Consider the following 20717-nt stretch of genomic DNA (forward strand, 5'->3'; position numbering starts at 1 on the left):
AACCACGAAATTCTATATCAACTTATTTCAAATAAGTGCAACAGTGTTAATTAGGTTATATAACTTTTTCAATAAATATATTAAAATGTCTGAGAATGTAAGTAAAAACATAGAAAGCGAATCATAGAGTTAACTGATATAAATTGTAATTTAGAAATAATACAGAATTGTACAACCTTATTTATTATTGCTGCGCTTTTCTATGATTTCCCCCCTTGTAACGGGAATTTCCCATAATACGCTAATAAAGATTAATAATAATAATAATAATTTAGTTGACTGTTGGCTAAATACGAAATTTCTCCCATTTTATTTCAGAAACACAGAAGAAGATTAACTATTTGGTAACTGTACATTAATAGAAAATTTGTTTAACAATTCTATCCATCAAGAAATAGTTAAATTACAGAGTTCAAAATTTCATCCCTGGTATATGGAGAACTTAAACTTTCCTCCTTCAAATGAATATATTAATTTTCACCTACCGTTTATGATGATAAAATTTTATATGCAGCTCCGACTAAACAGTTTTTATATATTAATGGATCAGAACTATATAAAGATCAGAAACGAAACATGCAAAAAATGTCAAGAGCAAATTTTGATCTTCCATATAATATGTTCATGCAGAGGCTGTACAGAGATTAGGAAAAAACATGGTATTTTCACTCTATCCGAGAGTAAATCAATTAATGAATTCTATAAAAAGTTGTTTCAAATGAGCCCAACTATAATAACAAGATTGTACAATTTTTTCATTAAGTATGTTGTTGTTGTTGTTATTATTATGTGTTGGGTTAAGTGAGATATACTCCGTTAACACCGGTGGCTGTGTACTATGCCGGACCAAAGTCAACGCATAGTAACCAAAACAGAAATTAAAGAAGTGTATCAGTGTGTGTGTCTGTATTCAGGAATTTTCTCACAATATGACATGTATTCAATATAGTGGCTTTCTGTAGTGTGATGTATGTGTTTCTATTCAATTGTAATGTGCCCAGGCTTTTGTGTAGTGTGTGTGGTATGACACCTGTAGAGGAGAGAACAACAGGTACAATAAGCACCCTATCCATCCTCCACAGATGCCTTATTTCCTGGGCGAGTTCTGTGTACTTGCTAATTTTTTCAGTGCATGCGTTTTGTACATTGTGAGAGTTTGGAATGGATATGTCTATAATGTATGTGATTTTATTGTGTTTGTCAATGAGTGTGATGTCTGGTCTGTTGTGGTAAATTGTTTTATCTGTGTTATGGCTCTGTCGTAGTACATTTTGTGCGTGTTGTTTTCCAATACTGTCTGTGGAATGTATTTGTAGTATGGCTCGTGGATGTCTACTAATTTGTGTTTCTTTACAAGCTCTTGGTGTATTATATTTGCTACTTGATTATGTCTGTGTAGATAATCTGTCTGTGCCAAGAGCTTGCAACCAGAGGTGATGTGTTGTATAGTTTCTGGCATGATGTGACATTTTCTGCATGTGTCATTTGTGAGTGTTGCATCTTTGAGTATGTGTTTTCTGTAGTTTTTAGTATTTATGACCTGATCCTGTATGGCGATCATGAATCCTTCCGTCTCCCCAAAGAGGCATCCCCGAGCTAGCCAGCTGTTTGACACAGTTTTGTCAACAAAATCCTGGGCCAGATCATAAGGATGCCTGCCATGGAGTGCCTTTCGAGCCCACGATTGCTTAATGGTGTCTATGCTTTTTATATGTTGTGTTGTGTCCATATGATGTGAGTGTAAGTTTAATGGTGTGTTATTCGAGTCTGCTAGAGTTACTGCTTTATGTAATTGTGATGTTTCTTGTTTTTTATAGAAAAACTCTCGCAGTGACTGTATTTGTTTGTAGTGAAGGTTAACTATGTCAATCAGGCCACGTCCGCCATCTTTACGTGGAAGGGTTAATCTTTCTGTGGCGGATTTAGGATGATGATGTTTATGCTTAGTAAGTGTTGTTCTTGTTTTCCTTTGGAGTTGCTCAAGATCTGTGTGAGTCCAATGTATAACTCCAAAAGAATATGTGAGTACTGGAGATGACATATGTGTTTATTGCTTTAACTGTGTGTTTTGCATTTAACTGTGTTCTGAGAATAGCATTTAACCTACTTTGGTATTCTTTAATTAATCTTTGCTTTATTTGTGTATGTTCTGTTAGTTTGGCCTGTTGGAATCCTAAATACTTGTAGAACTCGCCCTCTTCCATGGATTCAATAACGTCTCCATTTCCAAGTGCAAAATCTTCTTTCTTCAGGATTCCTTTTTCTATGTGAACTGTTTTGCATTTATCTAGGCCAAATTCCATTTGTATGTCCTTGGTGTATGAGTGTGTGATTTGTAGGAGTTGATAAAGTTGTTTTTGTGTGGATGCATAAAGTTTTATGTCATCCATGTACATGAGATGTGACAGTGTAAACTGTGTTGTTTTTTCATGTCTGATATTGTAACCATATTGCGTGTTGTTTAACATGTTGGATAATGGGTTCAGGGCTAAGCAGAACCAGAGAGGACTCAAGGAATCTCCTTGAAAAATTCCTCGCCTAATAAAAATTTGGTTTGTTTGTATGGAAGTGTTACTAACCCTGAGATGTAGTGTTGTTCTCCAGTGCTGCATAGTGTTTTGAAAGAATGCAATGAGTGATGGATGTATTTTGTACATATGTAGAATATGTAGCAGCCAACTGTGTGGAACACTGTCGAATGCTTTTCTGTAGTCTATATAAGCCATGTGTATGTTTCTGTGTTGTTTGTGTGCTTGCCGTAGAATGACTGAATCTATGAGTAACTGTTCTTTGCATCCCTTGTGATTTCTACGGCAACCTTTTTGTTGTTCTGTTAGAATGTCGTGTTCTTCAACATGTTTGTATATTTTGTTTGCAATACAGGATGTCAATAATTTGTACAGTGTAGGGAGACATGTAATTGGTCTGTATTGTGTGGGGTCTGTGGTATTGTTGTTTTTAGGTTTCATGTAGGTGATGCCCTGAGTAAGAAAATTTGGCATGTCTTGTGGATTGATGATGATGTGTGTTAGGTGTTTAGCTAGTTCCTGGTGCAGTGATGTAAACTTTTTGTACCAGAAATTGTGAATGTTGTCTACACCAGGTGTCTTCCAGTTGTGTGTTCTGTTAACAGTGTATTGGAAATCGTGTATGTTTATTTCAGCACAGGGCATAGTTGGTATGTTGTGCAAGTTTCTGTTCTCCTCCTCGATCCAGCCTGCATCAGCATTGTGCATGACAGCACTGGACCAAAGAGAAGACCAATATGTTGTGAGTTCTTCTTCTGTTGGTGTGCCACTGTGCTGTGTATCAGTGTTTGCTTTGTTATTAATTTGTCTGTAAAAGAGTTTTTCATTGTTTGTAAATAATTTATTTTGTTGTTTTCGTAGTGTACATGTTTTGTATCGTTTGAGTCTACGTGCTTTGGCAGCAAGTTTTTGTTTTAGTGTATCAATGTATTCTGTAATGTGTGTGTTGTGATGTTCGTGTTTTGTGTGTGTTTTTATTTTCTTGAAAATGTTTTTGAGCTGTTTCCTTAATTTGGGTGTTATGTTGCTTTTAGTGTATTGTGTCAGCCTGCCTAATTGCTGTCTAATGTCATTTATTTGTATTTCTATTCTTCTCTGCTAGGCAGGCTTGTGATAGTATTGTGTTTTCTGTGTATTTGTCTGTGACTGTACTTTCAGTCCATGGTGTGTCACTACTGTGACTGCCCCAGCATAAACTAATGTATGAATGTCTGCGAGTGTAGAAATTGAATGAATGTAGTGTGGTAGTAAGTGAGTGTTTACATAATTTAGTGTTTTTTCTACTTCTTTTGACGTGTTGATTTTTGGTATTCGTGGTCGTTGTGTGGGATCTGTGCCTGTATATTTAGTGAGTGTTTCCTGAAATATAGATTTAGTTAATACGCTCTCACCTATGTCTATGTTATCAGTGATGGACGAGGAAGTGTCTGTAGTATCATTAGTGGTAATTGTTGTATGTGTGTTATTATCAATGCTTGTTGCTGGATTATCCTGACAGGTTACATGATCTTCATTAATGTTAGATGTTTCTGTCTGTTGATGTATTTGATCAGCAACCTGTTGTTTGATAAGTTCAAGTGTTGTTTGTGGAATAAGGTTGTTGTGTATAATTGTTCTGTTTTGATCAACAACCCTTTGTTCGGTGACAGTGAGGTGAGGATATTGTTGTGTGAATTTATGGTGTAGTTGTTGTCTGTATGCTGTCATGTTTGTTTCGAGTTTTGTGATTGTGTAGTAAGTACGGATGATAAATTCGTTCATTTCTACTGTCCATTTCATCCGTTGGCGTGGTTTTCCAGCCTTTGTGGTCTGTGGATGCATTGCCACAGAAATACCAAGGCTGGGTTGGTTCCTCACATCTGTTGAGGGCATTGCAGTAGCCATGCTTGGGCCGGTGCTGCTTTCGCCACCGGTAACCAGGGGAGACTGTGGCCTATTTTTCGAACGTGAGCCTCTGCCTAACTCACGAACGCGGACCTTGTTAACCCGGGCGACGTCCGAGCCGGTATCACATTTGGATCTGGTTACTACCATAATACGTATCTCCACAGAATGTGGGTGTGTGGTCACTCTTAGCTCCATTTCTCCCCATAGACCTTACTGGCATGGGTGTCCCTACCAGGAGCTTGTGCTCCAGCCTGCATTGCCCTATGGATCAGTAAAATTACTGGGCTCTCCCACCACGACCAGGTGGTGACCATGGGAGAGTTATTATTATTATTATTATTATTAAAATAATTTTTAATAATATAAAATGAAAAACACATTTGACCATTATTTGGATGTGTAATGCATTTTAAAACTCTTATTTTGAATTAAGAATGTAGAAGTATAAATAAAAATAATTGTCTTAATAAAAATAGTCATTCTAGAACATTACAATGAATTACATTTCAAAAACAGTTAATACCATTTTTTTCCTGTACTTTTTATGTGCCGATGCCGTTTGTTGGCATTGAAATTCTGAAGTGACTAAATTTTAATTTGATGCATTGATGGTTACAAAAATCTTCTCTCTTAAATAGTTATTTACCTAATTTGAGATTACAATTTACTTACTTTTGCTTCTGCTACAAAAGCATTGGCTCTGACTACGTCCAGAGTTGTGACGCCAAATATTCTATTGGGATCGTAAGCATTGTGTTTCTTGAACACTTCAGTGGTGATGGGTACAGTGGAATTCACCTTTAAAATGAAAAAAATTATTAAGTTAAATGATACAAACTAAAAAATGATTCTAGTAATCATGAAATTTTTAAGAAACATTCCATATCAATAGAAGTTTATGATAATTTTTGTTATTTATTGTTTTTTTTAGAAAATTTATTATAAATAATTCTTATATAATAATTAATCTAAACTCGATTTTTTACATTAGTTATAATTACCCTTACCAATTCAATTCTTAATGAAGTATAGATATTTTAGCACCCAATTTTTTTAATGATGTTCTTATAGATTACCAATTTCTAACAAAATACACATGCTAGTCTATGTATGTATGTATGTATGTATGTATGTATGTATGTATGTATGTATGTATGTATGTACGTGCTTCATCATTGGACAAAATAGAGAGCATCATGGTTGTTTAAGCATAAGCAATGGTGAGAAAGACTGTTTCTCACCATTGCTTATTGCAAAATCTAACAGTAAAAGTTATCCAATATAAATAAATAACGACTAACCCGTTACAAAGCTATACATCCACAAGAGCCGAATTATCGTGCGATAATTCGGCTCTTGTGGATGTATAGCTTTGTAACGGGTTAGTCGTTATTTATTTATATTTATACGCCTTGCCAGGGTTGCGATGGCCGGTTGAGTGCCTTGGGAGGACGTGGGCACTTGATGTGTCCCCAGCCGGCATTGTAATGACCGTCGATGGTCGTCATGTTAGCTTATATATACTGGAGGAGGCAATCGGACTGAAGGTCCGGGTAGCGTAACTGGTATTGTGTCTGCACGGATAACAGAAGTTGCGGGTTCGAGTCCCGCTTCGGGCCGATTTCTTTTCCTCCAGTTCCAAATTATTAAAATTATTTATTTAATTTAATTATAATTATTAAGTTTAGTAAGAGATGGCGCCTAACGCCAAGCTCTGGTGCCAAATTGTCTTATTAATTATTTATTTATTATAGCCAACTCTAGCCCGATAATTCAGCTCTTGTGGATGAAAAGTTATCCAATTTTGCAATCTTGAATGTTGGTATTATTGCATTAATTATTAAAAATCATAAATGTTTTGTTTTATAGGTCAAATTTTTAATGTTGATTTCCAATGAAAACTATATTATGAAGCATTACAGATTTAAAAATCGATACCAAATAAATATTTTTCTACTATAATAATCTTGCATTACAATGTGGTGACAACTCAGTTCCGTTCTTAATGTTGGATTACATTAAGTCTATTTACTTAAAATGAATTTGATTTAAGCTAAACTTTTGATGCATGCATACTTAAAAACAATTTATCGTGGCAGCTTTCATTGCTGCTGCTGATCAGAATCCGAAACACTTTGACTGCTCATACATTTTAGGTAATGGAAGAGTAAGGAGATTAAAGAAGCATCATTACATTCTTCTAGTTTGAATATTTGTCAAATAAAACAACCAACATTCATGCAGGACACTCACTGCATCAAAGAACTCTGTTTTGTCTCTTCTGCAAATTAGTTGGCTTGTGTTGTATGGCTTCCTACAGTTGGCCAAGAACTTCAACATAATCTTTTATTGGTGGCATGCTCACTATTCCAGTACATATCCTCACCATTTAGACCAGTACATGTAAGCCAAATAAACTTATCATTTTAGTTAGCTTCGTAATTATTAATTATATTTGGCTAATTTTTTCCCTTATGCAATGATCTTGGCAGAGTGACAATTGATTAAGTATACAATTAATTTTAAAATTTAAGAAAAAACATTTTTCATAGTAGACATACTTATTATTACTTAAAGGAGGTAGAGAGCTGTCTGACCTTTATGTCAGACTTATGCCCTAAAGAAACAGAAAGAAGAAATTAGAAAAGAGAAGAAGTTAAATGGAAGAGGAAGTAAGGAAAATAGGAAAATGTGAAGAATAAGAGCAACTATGGGGCTCCATGGAACCCCACGGGCATTTGCATTGCTTAAGATTCCTATTGCTCAGGAGAGTTCAGAGTAGGTATGAGCGCCTTGGTCTCGGTTATGAATCGGGTCAAGGCCCTAAAGGTTTTTTTGTTGTTAAAAAGCTGGTGCTTCCCGGGCGGCCAGTTTAGTCCTTCGTACAGGCAAGTTCCCCGGAAAGTCTCTCCTAAGTCCTGGTATTTAGTGCATCCGAAAAGAAAATGTTCTGCAGTATCTTCGCAGTCAGTGTCAAGTTCACACAAGTTATTGGTTTTCTTTTTAAAGCGGTAAAGATAGGCACCAAAGCTCCCATGACCTGTAAGACATTGCGTGAGGGTAAAGGAAGGCTGAACGAATTTGTTTTTGTGCCTTGCAGTGATCGAAGGTAGGTATTGGTGGCAAAGCCTGCCCATTGTGGCATTATCCCAGTCGTCTTGCCATAAGGCGTCAATTTGATTATTTATAATGTTGTAGAGGAAACTGGTAGGGTATTTTGAGTACGTTATTGTCGAGTTGGTAGTTGCCTTTTTTTGCCAGTTTGTCCGCCAGCATGTTGCCTTCAAAGCCTTTGTGGCCTGGGATCCAATTGAAGGTTATACTTATAGTTTGTCCTAATTTATTGGTGAGGTTCATAATTTCTGTTGCAAGAGAAGATTTTGACTTCGTGCTCTTGAGCACGTGGAGGGCAGCTCTGCTGTCAGTGAGTATCAGTAGTTTTCTGCAGGCATTTAATTGATGTTGTTCGACGTACAGGAGTGCCCCGAAGATAGCCCAGAGCTCAGCTTGCATTACTGAACATTCGTCTGCCAGACGCAGTGCTGCTAAATATTGGTGTTTGCCATTATATTTTTTGACCACTATTCCTGCACAGACTCCAGTATTGTTTTTGGAACCATCTGTGTAAATAATTAATTGTTCTTTGCTGTTTTTTATTGTGTTCTGATCAGACTCGAAGGAGACCTCATAGTGCTGTTTGATTTTGGGGTTCTTCATTCGTTGAGTGCTGTTTGATTTTGGGGTTCTTCATTCGTTGAGTGCTGTTTGGTATGTGGTCTATCATCCGGCTCCTAATTTTCTATACATACATAAACATTTGAATAGGCAGAAATTGAATAAAAATTTGTAACGTTTATCCCAGAATACAACCTATTTAGCTGTAAACATTTAATGGGTAGTGTGATATTTAGGATAAAATCACAAACAGATGAAGAAAATTTAACACTATAGACAAACAAATTTAATTAGTTGCCTTATGCTAAAAAAATACGCTATTACATAAACAAGAAATTAGAACTAGTTACTAATTATATTTTGCTCCTGAAAGATATAATAATTGACAATATTTAATTAAAAAAAATCTACTCACGGGATTAGCAATTATGCAAATCATGGCTTTCGGGCAAGTACGGGCACAGGCATCTGCCAGATCCCGAACGATTGAAGCGTTCGTATTAAACAGATCATCTCTAGTCATTCCGGGTTTTCTGGGAACTCCTGCAGGTATGACGACCACATTACAGTTTTGAAGACATTCCTTTAAAATAATTTAATCATCAATGATCATTTCATTAAATAAGTAAAATTATATACAAAAGACACATAAATTTGTGCATTATTTTAGTGTAACTTATATAGTTACATAAATTGTGTATTATTTTGTGATGTCAATTAGAAAAGTTTACCATCCAGTTTGAGGAATACCTCAAACTTTTCTATTTTGGCAACAAATAAATATCAATTACTTGAATCTTAATAGTAGCAAAGAGTTCCTCTATACCAGGGATGACAAACCTTTTTGAGCCAGTGTACCATATAGTAAGCATACTTAGCTTTAAAGATATTCGCACATGCCAAAGTTTTAGACTTCGAATAACGATACTTAAAGAAACTTATTCTAATTAAAGCACATTCGTTTAATGTAAAAAAGCTGATCAGACGATAAACTAAAAGGATAACTGAAAAAAGACAGACAATAAATCAAAATCATATGATACATTACATGCCAGATTATTTCTCCTTACGTGCCACTTTGGGCAAGCATTCCATAGATTTGCCATCCCTGCTCTATACAATTGACGACTAGCAATACAAAACATTGTGTTGCAGAAAAGGATATTCTCACTTTTCTGTAGATCATTTCTCGTATGGATAATAAAAAATTATTATTGAAATCAATAAGAAGATGCATATTTTTTACTAAATGAGACATCATGTAACACATAACACAAACCTATAGGCTGAGAGTAGCAAACCTTTTTGAATCTGATGCCAAAGTAGGCATGTTTAAATTTTTAAAAAACTTTTCAGTGTGCATAAATTTTCCTTTAGTTTCAACTCTTAAAAGTTGATTGAGAAAAAATGACAATATATCAAATTGAAATTAATATAATTTAATAATAATTCAAATAAACTTTATAGGGTGCCACATAAATTTAAAAATGACAAATGCAAATGTAGCAACTTTGTTTATATTGCAATTAAATGATGTCTTAGGTATTAAGTGGACAGAGATTCATGTTATTGCTAATCCAATTTTTTTCTCAAAATCCAATAATAATAATAATTTGCATTCTCTACACTTTCACCTTTTCAAATAATCTTATTGGATCATATTTGCAAGATTCCTGCATTTACTGGGAGGTCAGAAAATGCAAACAAAGTACCATCATCATCACTTACAGGAAAATTGTATTTTAAACAATAAAGTGAATATTAAGTATATTAATAAGATATTTCAAATTCAAAATTTAATGTATACAAGCAATGCTTTCATAATATGAAACTTCTGTAATGCAGTTTCACTCATGCATGATTAAAGAATTGTGGCAAATCTTGCATAACTATTCCCAAACTTTTGCATGAGTAAATCCTTACTAGTATGTTAAATATAAAAGTAACATTTTGACATTTCATTCTTTTTTGTGAATCCACACTGTCAATTCACTACATATTAACAAGGGGGAAATCTCAAGCACTATTTTCTTTGGGAGATCTCCTTATTAAGTTCTGTGCTACCAAACTTGTCCTTGTTTGAGACCATAAATATTATAACTTTGAAGCACAGTTTATTAAGAAAATCTTAAGAATTACAAAGGTATTTTGTTTTTATTTGATCAGGTATGTATCAATAAACTTTATTCTTAAATATACTAAAATAATTTCTTTATTAAGAATGAAATTCCAATCTTAAATTATATCTAATGAAAAAAAGAATGCTTGATCAAAAGAAATGTTATTTTTCTAGAATCAAAAAATACTAGTGAGGTTGAGGCCAAAGTTTTCAATGCAAAAACGTGTACGTCAGACATTCGGTGCTGCTTTCCCGTAAGCCTAGAAGTTTGACAATGACGTTTGGAAAGTCAGGGGAATCCTGCTTGACATTCCAAAGGCCCTTGCCAAACTTCTAGGCTTACGGGAAAGCGGCGCCGAACGTCCGACGTACGCGTTTCTGCATCGAAAACTTCGGCCTCAACCTTGCTACTAAATTTTTTGTTTTGAAAAAGAAAGAGCCATGTATTACATTGACAAAAGTTTAAATTTAAAATTAAATGAAAATCCAGATCATAAAGAAAAACAGAATTTCAACTACTATTACTATGGAATATTCTATTTTTTCAAATTTTATGAAAAGAGGAGTACCATATTCACCCAAATACCAGTCAATATTTTTTATCCAGCTTTAAAAGGGGAGGAAAATATTTTTGCTCTATATTTGAGTCCAATTAAAGCTTCCTTTAATTTCAATAACTAGCCATAGTACGCGCTGTTTGGAGTTAATGCAATGTTTAAAATTTGGTGTGTCGATCGTCTAGTGATGTCTTTCTGATAATTAGCACTGAGTTCAGCGTTAACGTAGATTCTTCTTTTTATTGCAAGCACTTTCGACGAAAAATTACGATCGTCGTCTTCAGGCGAATATGGAAAGAACAAATTTGAAAGAGGCACGTGCCGAACGTTCCAAACCGAATAACGGAAGATTTTCGTTGGCGAATTTTTAAAAATATATTGTATTCTTTTAGCGTTCGGTAACTTCGCCGGTTCGAAGGAGATTTTAGATCGGCACGAATTGACGGTGCATGCGCTGAAAAGCTCACACGTTACGTGTGCGCTTGTCGGCGTGCTTGAGTGTTTATGCGCTTGTAAAGAGTGACCCAAATTTCGGGCAAGTCCAGGGTGGGGACGTTGCATGCCTCTGCTGTTATTGTGAGGATCGCTTCCCAGATGAATATTATTTTTCTATTGTTGGAGCTTTTTAGGAGCGCTGTTTCTGACCAAAGCGGAGTGTAACCTTGTTGTAGAACTTTTTTGGTCAGCTCTGTTGTTTGCCTTCCTTTATTTATATCATCCTGGTGTTCCGCGATACGGCAGGCGATCATTCTTGTTGTTGCCCCTATATATTTCTCTATTTCTCCTGTTGTTGGATTTTGTAGTGGCACCGCGTAGACCCCCGATTTTTCTAATGCGCTGATTTTGTCTCGGTCGTTGCATATGGTTCTGCGTAGGCTGGGTAGAGGGGTCAAGGGGAGCACGAAGCCGTACCGCCGGAATATACGGCTAATGAGTATGGACTGTGCTCCTAGATATGGTAATGTTGACGGTACTATTGCCATTTCTTTTTTGTTGTGTAGCGTGGTGAACGAGTGGATGGAATCGTTCACTCTACGCAGTACATGCGTAAATTTGGCGCCTGTGAACCCAGCGTGTAATACTGCCATTCGTATGATTTCCAATTCATCATTTATTAGGTCCTGCGATGAGGGAAGCAGTATCGCCCTTCTGATGAGAGCTGCTATGGCGGCATTGATATACCGCGATGGTTGGAAGGCGTCAGCTGGAGTGATGTGGGGAATCATGTCGGACTTGTGGTATACCGCAAACCGTGGTCCTTCCGGCGATTTCTGTATCTGCATATCCAGAAATGTTATTGTCTGGTTCCGCTCCTTTTCCCAAGTGAATTTGATGGTGGGATAAACGCTTGATAGTCGCTGCATAAATCGGATAAATTCTTCCTCTGAATTCCCCCATGCCACTAGGATGTCGTCAACATATCGTAGGTATAACAGGGGGTAGCAAATAGTGAGCGGTGCGTTGAAAGTTTTTTGCTCCACGTCCCTCATGACGAGCTCGGCCAAGACTGCAGAGAGAGGGGAGCCCATAGGGACACCCTGTTTCTGGAGATAGATTTTCTGGTTGAAGCGGAAATAATTGTTTTCAGTGACGAAGATCAACGCTTCGCGAATATCTAGTACCTGCTGAACTGTGAGACCTTTCTTAAGGAGCATAGTATTGGCTAGCATTACGGCTTCAAACGTGGGGACGGAAGGGTATAGCGATATCACGTCCATTTTGTAGAAGGTGCAGATGTTGATGTTTGCTCTTGTGATGTTGGCTTCGATGGTGGTCTTGGCTTCTATGGAGGAGGGAGTGACAAATGGTGACTCCGGGAGCAGCTCTCGTAGAAATTTTGCCAGGGCTTTTTCCAGGTGGTAAGTTGGATGCGACCTTTTGTTTACTAAAGGTCGTAACGGCCAGTTCTCTTTATGCGTTTTGGGCTGAAAGAACAGCCTAGGGCAGGCAACATTTGATGGAGGTTCAAGGTGACCAGATAAAGTCAATGCTAGTCCTGGCAGTGTTATAATTTTCCTTGCCTTTCGCAGTACAGTTGGCGTTGGATCTCTGTCCATCTCCACTGAGCATGAATGCAACAGAAAGTCATTCGCTCTAGAAGTAAAATCGTTCTCTCTGCATAAGACAAATTTTCTGTCCTTATCTGACATTAAGAGCCTGAGACTATTCGTGGCTAAGAATCGTGTTACTACCTGGTGGTTTCCACGGTTTTTTGGTGCACCTTGTGATCGCTTTGTTGTAGCAAGCTTCGTGAAGACCTCTAGTTCCATTTGCTGATGCATGGGTGTAGGTTGGCAGGACTTTATGGCCGCTAGGGCGGCCGGGACCAGCTGGTCAAAATCGGAGCTTGAGGGAGGGGGGATATATTTCGGACCTCGTTGCAACATGTTATGCACAATGTGCCCACATTGTGCATAACATGTTGCAACGAGGTCCGAAATATATCCCCCCTCCCTCAAGCTCCGATTTTGACCAGCTGGTCCCGGCCGCCCTAGCGGCCATAAAGTCCTGCCAACCTACACCCATGCATCAGCAAATGGAACTAGAGGTCTTCACGAAGCTTGCTACAACAAAGCGATCACAAGGTGCACCAAAAAACCGTGGAAACCACCAGGTAGTAACACGATTCTTAGCCACGAATAGTCTCAGGCTCTTAATGTCAGATAAGGACAGAAAATTTGTCTTATGCAGAGAGAACGATTTTACTTCTAGAGCGAATGACTTTCTGTTGCATTCATGCTCAGTGGAGATGGACAGAGATCCAACGCCAACTGTACTGCGAAAGGCAAGGAAAATTATAACACTGCCAGGACTAGCATTGACTTTATCTGGTCACCTTGAACCTCCATCAAATGTTGCCTGCCCTAGGCTGTTCTTTCAGCCCAAAACGCATAAAGAGAACTGGCCGTTACGACCTTTAGTAAACAAAAGGTCGCATCCAACTTACCACCTGGAAAAAGCCCTGGCAAAATTTCTACGAGAGCTGCTCCCGGAGTCACCATTTGTCACTCCCTCCTCCATAGAAGCCAAGACCACCATCGAAGCCAACATCACAAGAGCAAACATCAACATCTGCACCTTCTACAAAATGGACGTGATATCGCTATACCCTTCCGTCCCCACGTTTGAAGCCGTAATGCTAGCCAATACTATGCTCCTTAAGAAAGGTCTCACAGTTCAGCAGGTACTAGATATTCGCGAAGCGTTGATCTTCGTCACTGAAAACAATTATTTCCGCTTCAACCAGAAAATCTATCTCCAGAAACAGGGTGTCCCTATGGGCTCCCCTCTCTCTGCAGTCTTGGCCGAGCTCGTCATGAGGGACGTGGAGCAAAAAACTTTCAACGCACCGCTCACTATTTGCTACCCCCTGTTATACCTACGATATGTTGACGACATCCTAGTGGCATGGGGGAATTCAGAGGAAGAATTTATCCGATTTATGCAGCGACTATCAAGCGTTTATCCCACCATCAAATTCACTTGGGAAAAGGAGCGGAACCAGACAATAACATTTCTGGATATGCAGATACAGAAATCGCCGGAAGGACCACGGTTTGCGGTATACCACAAGTCCGACATGATTCCCCACATCACTCCAGCTGACGCCTTCCAACCATCGCGGTATATCAATGCCGCCATAGCAGCTCTCATCAGAAGGGCGATACTGCTTCCCTCATCGCAGGACCTAATAAATGATGAATTGGAAATCATACGAATGGCAGTATTACACGCTGGGTTCACAGGCGCCAAATTTACGCATGTACTGCGTAGAGTGAACGATTCCATCCACTCGTTCACCACGCTACACAACAAAAAAGAAATGGCAATAGTACCGTCAACATTACCATATCTAGGAGCACAGTCCATACTCATTAGCCGTATATTCCGGCGGTACGGCTTCGTGCTCCCCTTGACCCCTCTACCCAGCCTACGCAGAACCATATGCAACGACCGAGACAAAATCAGCGCGTTAGAAAAATCGGGGGTCTACGCGGTGCCACTACAAAATCCAACAACAGGAGAAATAGAGAAATATATAGGGGCAACAACAAGAATGATCGCCTGCCGTATCGCGGAACACCAGGATGATATAAATAAAGGAAGGCAAACAACAGAGCTGACCAAAAAAGTTCTACAACAAGGTTACACTCCGCTTTGGTCAGAAACAGCGCTCCTAAAAAGCTCCAACAATAGAAAAATAATATTCATCTGGGAAGCGATCCTCACAATAACAGCAGAGGCATGCAACGTCCCCACCCTGGACTTGCCCGAAATTTGGGTCACTCTTTACAAGCGCATAAACACTCAAGCACGCCGACAAGCGCACACGTAACGTGTGAGCTTTTCAGCGCATGCACCGTCAATTCGTGCCGATCTAAAATCTCCTTCGAACCGGCGAAGTTACCGAACGCTAAAAGAATACAATATATTTTTAAAAATTCGCCAACGAAAATCTTCCGTTATTCGGTTTGGAACGTTCGGCACGTGCCTCTTTCAAATTTGTTCTTTCCATATTCGCCTGAAGACGACGATCGTAATTTTTCGTCGAAAGTGCTTGCAATAAAAAGAAGAATCTACGTTAACGCTGAACTCAGTGCTAATTATCAGAAATATATGCAACTTTGGCGTGAGTTAACTTTTATTATTTTCTACTAGTGATGTCGAATGCCGGCCAAGTCGCGACCCGTTGGGTCTTGACCCGCAAAACAATGTGAAAGAATTAAATGTTTGGCACGATTGTAAATAATTGATTAGGCAGTTGTTTTTGAACTGACTAAGCCAATTATTATATTCAAAAGATTCAGTCAGTTTTGGTAACTTCTACATAAATTTTATTTTAGTAACTTTTTTTTTACTTCTAGAGTCCACTAATAAAGCAATTGCCAAAAATTGAAAAGAAGGTTGTCAAAAATTTACCATGAAATTTATTGTCATAAAGTGCAATTATAAACTTATACATTTAATATAAACTGTCTAATACATAATACAAGTGAAAATGAAACACAAAGTTTTGGATCATTTTTGATAGTCAAATTTGCAAATATACTTTCTAGAATAATACAAGTGAATGTACAAGGAAGCCTACTACTTTTCTCCAACCCAATATATATGCCAGGCAGCTGGCACCATAGGTGCAGGTGCCTGGCATATATACCTGTGCTGTGCAGGTACCACCTGGCACATAGAATATTGACTTAATTTTGCTCTGTAACATTTATTAATTAATTTCATTTTATTGGTGTTGACAAAAAAGAACAAAAGTTATAATTTGTCACTTATCAATTTCCAATGCATATATTTCCTTCTTTAAAACAAGCCCTTTGAGTATATAGCATATATTCTGATTGAATAGATAGCTAACACCACCTGGTGGGCTTTTTTAAACTTATCTTATATTTTTGGTTTTGATTCATGCAGCTTTGTATGTGCTTTATTTATATTGCCTTGGTCATGTTTACATAAAATTTAAAACAATAAAACAGCAAATTTTAGTAGTGGGTAATCAAGGTTATCTAGTCCTTGCTTGAACTTTCTGACATTCAGTTCTATACATAATAAATTTCGTTAAGGTATAGTAGAAGTATCTAGCTATGTAATCTGCGAGATACAAGCCAGATTGCACGGAAATACATTCGTACAAAAACTTGCACATCAAATCTTGTTAGAATAAAAACTGGTTCGTGAAACAATCTACTTACTGGCAACTGGTCTGGTCCGAGATGACCGGTAACTTTAGCTTTAGAATTTATGTGACTCAAATCTGCTGCAACGCCCGGTGTATTTGCAATATCGTAGAGTGCCAACTGAGAAACGAGGGGGCTCTCTTTTAACAGCAGAGACAGGGGCTGACCAATTCCACCACTGGCACCTAACACAGCCACCTTGAAATTATTCTGAAATACAGCAAAATAAATTTTAAATTTACTTTCATACATTATAAATTAAATAAAAATTTAACATTTGCTTTGAAGAGATGTTCTCTTTAAAATTATAAATACATTCTTCTCTCTAAAATTAAATAAAATCAAATTTTATTAAAGATTTATAGCAATTATATGAACACAACACTTAAGCATTTCATTTATAAGAAATCAAAGTACAAGTAACATTAAAATTATAATAAAAATACACAATTTTCTTCTAGAATCATAACAAAAATTCCAGCTTCTTTTATGCATGAAATAAAAATATTAAAATTTTACATTAATGTAAAATGGCCAAAGAACTTTGTAATAGATTTGCAAATATCTTTTTATAAATCATGTAAGTTATTCTATTATTTGATTCTAAAGTGTTTGAATCAAGTCATTAATGCAGGATGTGAGCGGTTTTATATACCTTTGAACTTACAAACACTTCTACTGGGAATATTGTATAATTGTACAAACTGTCTCAAAGTACTTTTATAAGATATCCATCATATTTCCACTAAAAATGATCAACACAGTTGTAACACATTTGTAACTTTGAGATTAATGGTCACCATTTGTTTGTCATTCTTTTAATTCTAAGTTCTGAAAATTTCTTCTATATATTTTGAAACGAAACTGTTTTTACCTCCCTCAGACTAAAAAGATAATTTCTGTAAAAAAACCCAGTCAAACAACTTTCCCTTTGGTCAATTTCATCTCGAATAGGTTAAGGGCAGTTTTGACCAAGCTTGTGTTTAAAGAGTAATAATAGTAATAATAATAATAATAATAATAATAATGCCACTTAAGAGAGACTTCTTAAAGTAGAATCTTGCAGCAAGTCATTCTAAGCTCAGTCTAGTAGCAGACAGAGTTTAGAATTGAAGAATCAGCCTTATTCATAGATTACTAGATAAAACCAGCATCAAACATGCACTTCCAAGCTACTCCAAATGCTTTCTCTACAGAGAACAAATTCAAATAAGATCAATCCAATAAAAGTAAAATCCAACAGAAAATGAACCACTAAAAAAATATATGTACAGATATCCCTCATACAACATGGCATTTCTACAACGCAGTTTGAGAATTTGGGATAGGGTCCATACAAAATTTCATAATTTCTAAGTGAGAACTCCGGTGTCCGAAAATATTTTTGTATTCGAGTAGAAATACGTGCAGTTTCAAATTTGCCCCAGAATTTTATAACATTGAAATTTTCAATTTGTTTTGTGCCTTTCATCAGATTTACTTTAAAGAACTGATAGTACAAGCATTTCCTTCTCTGTCCTAGCCATATGTATGCCATTCAGAGGGATCCTACCTTTCTCTACTGTATTGCCTCTCCCCCCTTCCCCTACCCCTACCCTCTTTTCTGCTGGCCAAACACTTGTGTACGGCCGATGTCTTTCTTGTACGTACGTCCTAGCTTTCTATCAACTGGGTGTTGTAGTCATTGTTGTTTTAAGACTCTAGCCTTTAAGACTGTCACTGTACTTTGTTTTTAGTAAAGTTTAATAACATTTCCTTAAGAATGTTGAAATAAACTTTTTAAACCATACATAAGTAATCATTTGTAAAAATGACAAATGAAACGCAGCGATAGCTTGGTATTTGAACAATTCGGTATTCAAATACAAATTCTGGGGCAAAAAAACCACTCTGTACAAGACTGAACAAACATGACCCTCTAGAATAAATTTTCAATTAACAACATTTATATTTTGTCATCCATAAAAAAAAATGTTGCTGCTGCTATTTCTGATTGAGATCAACAAAAAAGCTCAGATGATGACAATCTTTGTAAAAAGAAAACAGCCTTGTTTAACTAAAATTAATATTAAGGTGTAATACATCACTTTTTATCGTGATTGTTAGTTAATTATCAATTGCTTTAATACACACATTTCTATTAATAATGAAATAGAATAGTATACTTTTGTTAACTTTTGGAACCTAACCTTTATGTTTAGCACTAGGCCTTTGTTTTGTATAGCACGGATTTACATAACATGACACTTTTTTGGAATCTAACTACAGTGTTATATGAGGGATACCTGTACATATAAAAATACATGAATAATTGCAAGTTTATACTCATTATTTTTAAAATTGCCAAGAAATATTAGCATAGGACTAGGAGGCACATTTATTTTGAATTATCTTCAGTATTAGAAAAGTCTAGTCTCTTTTAAAATACAACTTATAACTAAAATTAACTTCCTACTTTCATAGTGGTGTTTTCCAAAATCAAAGCACCGTACTACATTGAAGTCTGATTTATCATTAGAGAAAATGCATATATGATTACAAAATTATTATTAAAAAGTGAGGATTTAACTTAACACAATGATATAATTCTTGTTAAGGAATTAGGAGCAAGCATTTCATTAGGAGGAAAAAAACTAGTTTATTTTTATTCTAATCTTTGTAGAGAGATTACCGTATTTTACGGACTATAAGACGCACTTTTTTCTTCGAAAAATTGCCTCCAAAATTCAGGTGCGTCTTATAGTCCGTAAAATACGGTAATCGTCTTTGTCAATTTTGAATGTCTCTCAGGTCTACTTGCATCAAACTTTAGTTATAAATTATGCCAATCAAGAGAAGAAAATCTTTTCACTAAATCTTTTCATTTAAAAAAAAAAAAACAACTAAAAGCCTGATATTTTTGTAATAAGTCAAACAATTGCTGAATTTTGGGGCTGCTTTACTACTACTAATTACTTAATATTTAATTACTAATACTAGCAATAAAGTAGCCCAAAAATCCAACAATCACTTGGCTTATTAAAAAAAATAATAATAATTTATCACAGCAACAATAATACAGGGCATCCAGCATAAAATCACTTCTGTTTGCCAATTGCATAAGTTATTGTAATCTTTATATTGGAAAGGAATTTTTTACAAACAAAACAAAAAAATTAGACAGAAACTCTTTGAAAAGTTTGTTTTATTCCACAAAACAATATGGAAGCTTTCATAACCAAAGCTTTGTCATTTAAGGCAGCCTGGTTTTATATGCAACATCTTGTACAGTACAATAGTAATGTGTTTGAATTGATTCATTAGTGGTTGTTTTTATAATAAATTTTCTACAATGTTTATTTTAAAAAATGTCAATATATCTTATGCAATATTAATCTTTCTATAAATATTTTTGGAATAAAATACTTCATTTTCTTTTTACTTTTATAAATCTTAAAAATATTTTAATGCTACAAATGTAATTTGATTTTTCATTATATTCATATTGAAAAAAAAAAAGCTGCTAACTTATCTGTAGTCAACAAATAGAAAAAATATGTTTTTATATATTAGATTATGGAAAAATTATACAAAATTACAGCAGCATTGTTCACAGATTTACTGGCATAAAATGTTTGAGTAGGATCAGACTATTTACAGAAAAATAACAGTTCAATCAAAAGGGAACATTGTGTACATCACTGGAAAAATCCAAATTCTTGAAAAATTAAAATGGTATTAGCTACAAGCCATTGAAGTTTAACTCTTTAGAGACCCCTTTCATATGATCTGGTTGTTTCCCTTTGATAAAAACCAGAAAGGCAATTGCAAGACATGAATGTTGCATTGAATGGGCATTAAATGTTGCCCAGATGACTGGCAGTGAACTGCAAGAGAAAACTTTTCACACCAACAAACAGTGAAATCTCCATCCAACAACAAATCTGCCTGGACTGTCCCTGCTACCAACTTGACACAAATGTCTGTCCATGTTGCAATGTAGTGGAGGAAATGTGCATCTTCGCACAATCTGGGTGATTAGTTGTCTGTGCAACTTCAACTAGCTACTGCACGTGCTCCACTGCACTGTTTTGTCAGTTCTATCAGACAGTAAAGTTACATAATGTTTTTATTCTGAAGAAGTTAAAAAATTTGGCATCATCTACTCAGAGTTTGTCAAAAAACATAGGAAACTTCGAGAAGCAGTCTTTTTCCACCAAAAGGATCATCCCACATCTACCTATTGCATTTATTTTTCCATCTATGTTGCACTGAACAGAGTATT

General features: G+C 36.2%; 1 protein-coding gene across 1 annotated transcript in view; it reads right to left on the reverse strand.

The window, feature by feature from the left end:
- The window catches only part of Mdh2 (malate dehydrogenase 2), a 50597-nt gene that overhangs the window by 25270 nt on the left and 4610 nt on the right, over positions 1-20717 (reverse strand). The window contains exons 2-4 of the mRNA XM_067269029.1: positions 16469-16663; positions 8506-8673; positions 5088-5213 (exon numbers count right to left, since the gene is read on the reverse strand). Coding sequence (XP_067125130.1) covers positions 5088-5213; positions 8506-8673; positions 16469-16663 — 489 coding nt within the window. The remainder of the gene's footprint in view (positions 1-5087; positions 5214-8505; positions 8674-16468; positions 16664-20717) is intronic.

The sequence above is a fragment of the Centruroides vittatus genome, unplaced genomic scaffold (genome assembly GCF_030686945.1).
Source record: "Centruroides vittatus isolate TY-2023 unplaced genomic scaffold, ASM3068694v2 contig_345, whole genome shotgun sequence".
NCBI lineage: Eukaryota > Metazoa > Arthropoda > Arachnida > Scorpiones > Buthidae > Centruroides > Centruroides vittatus.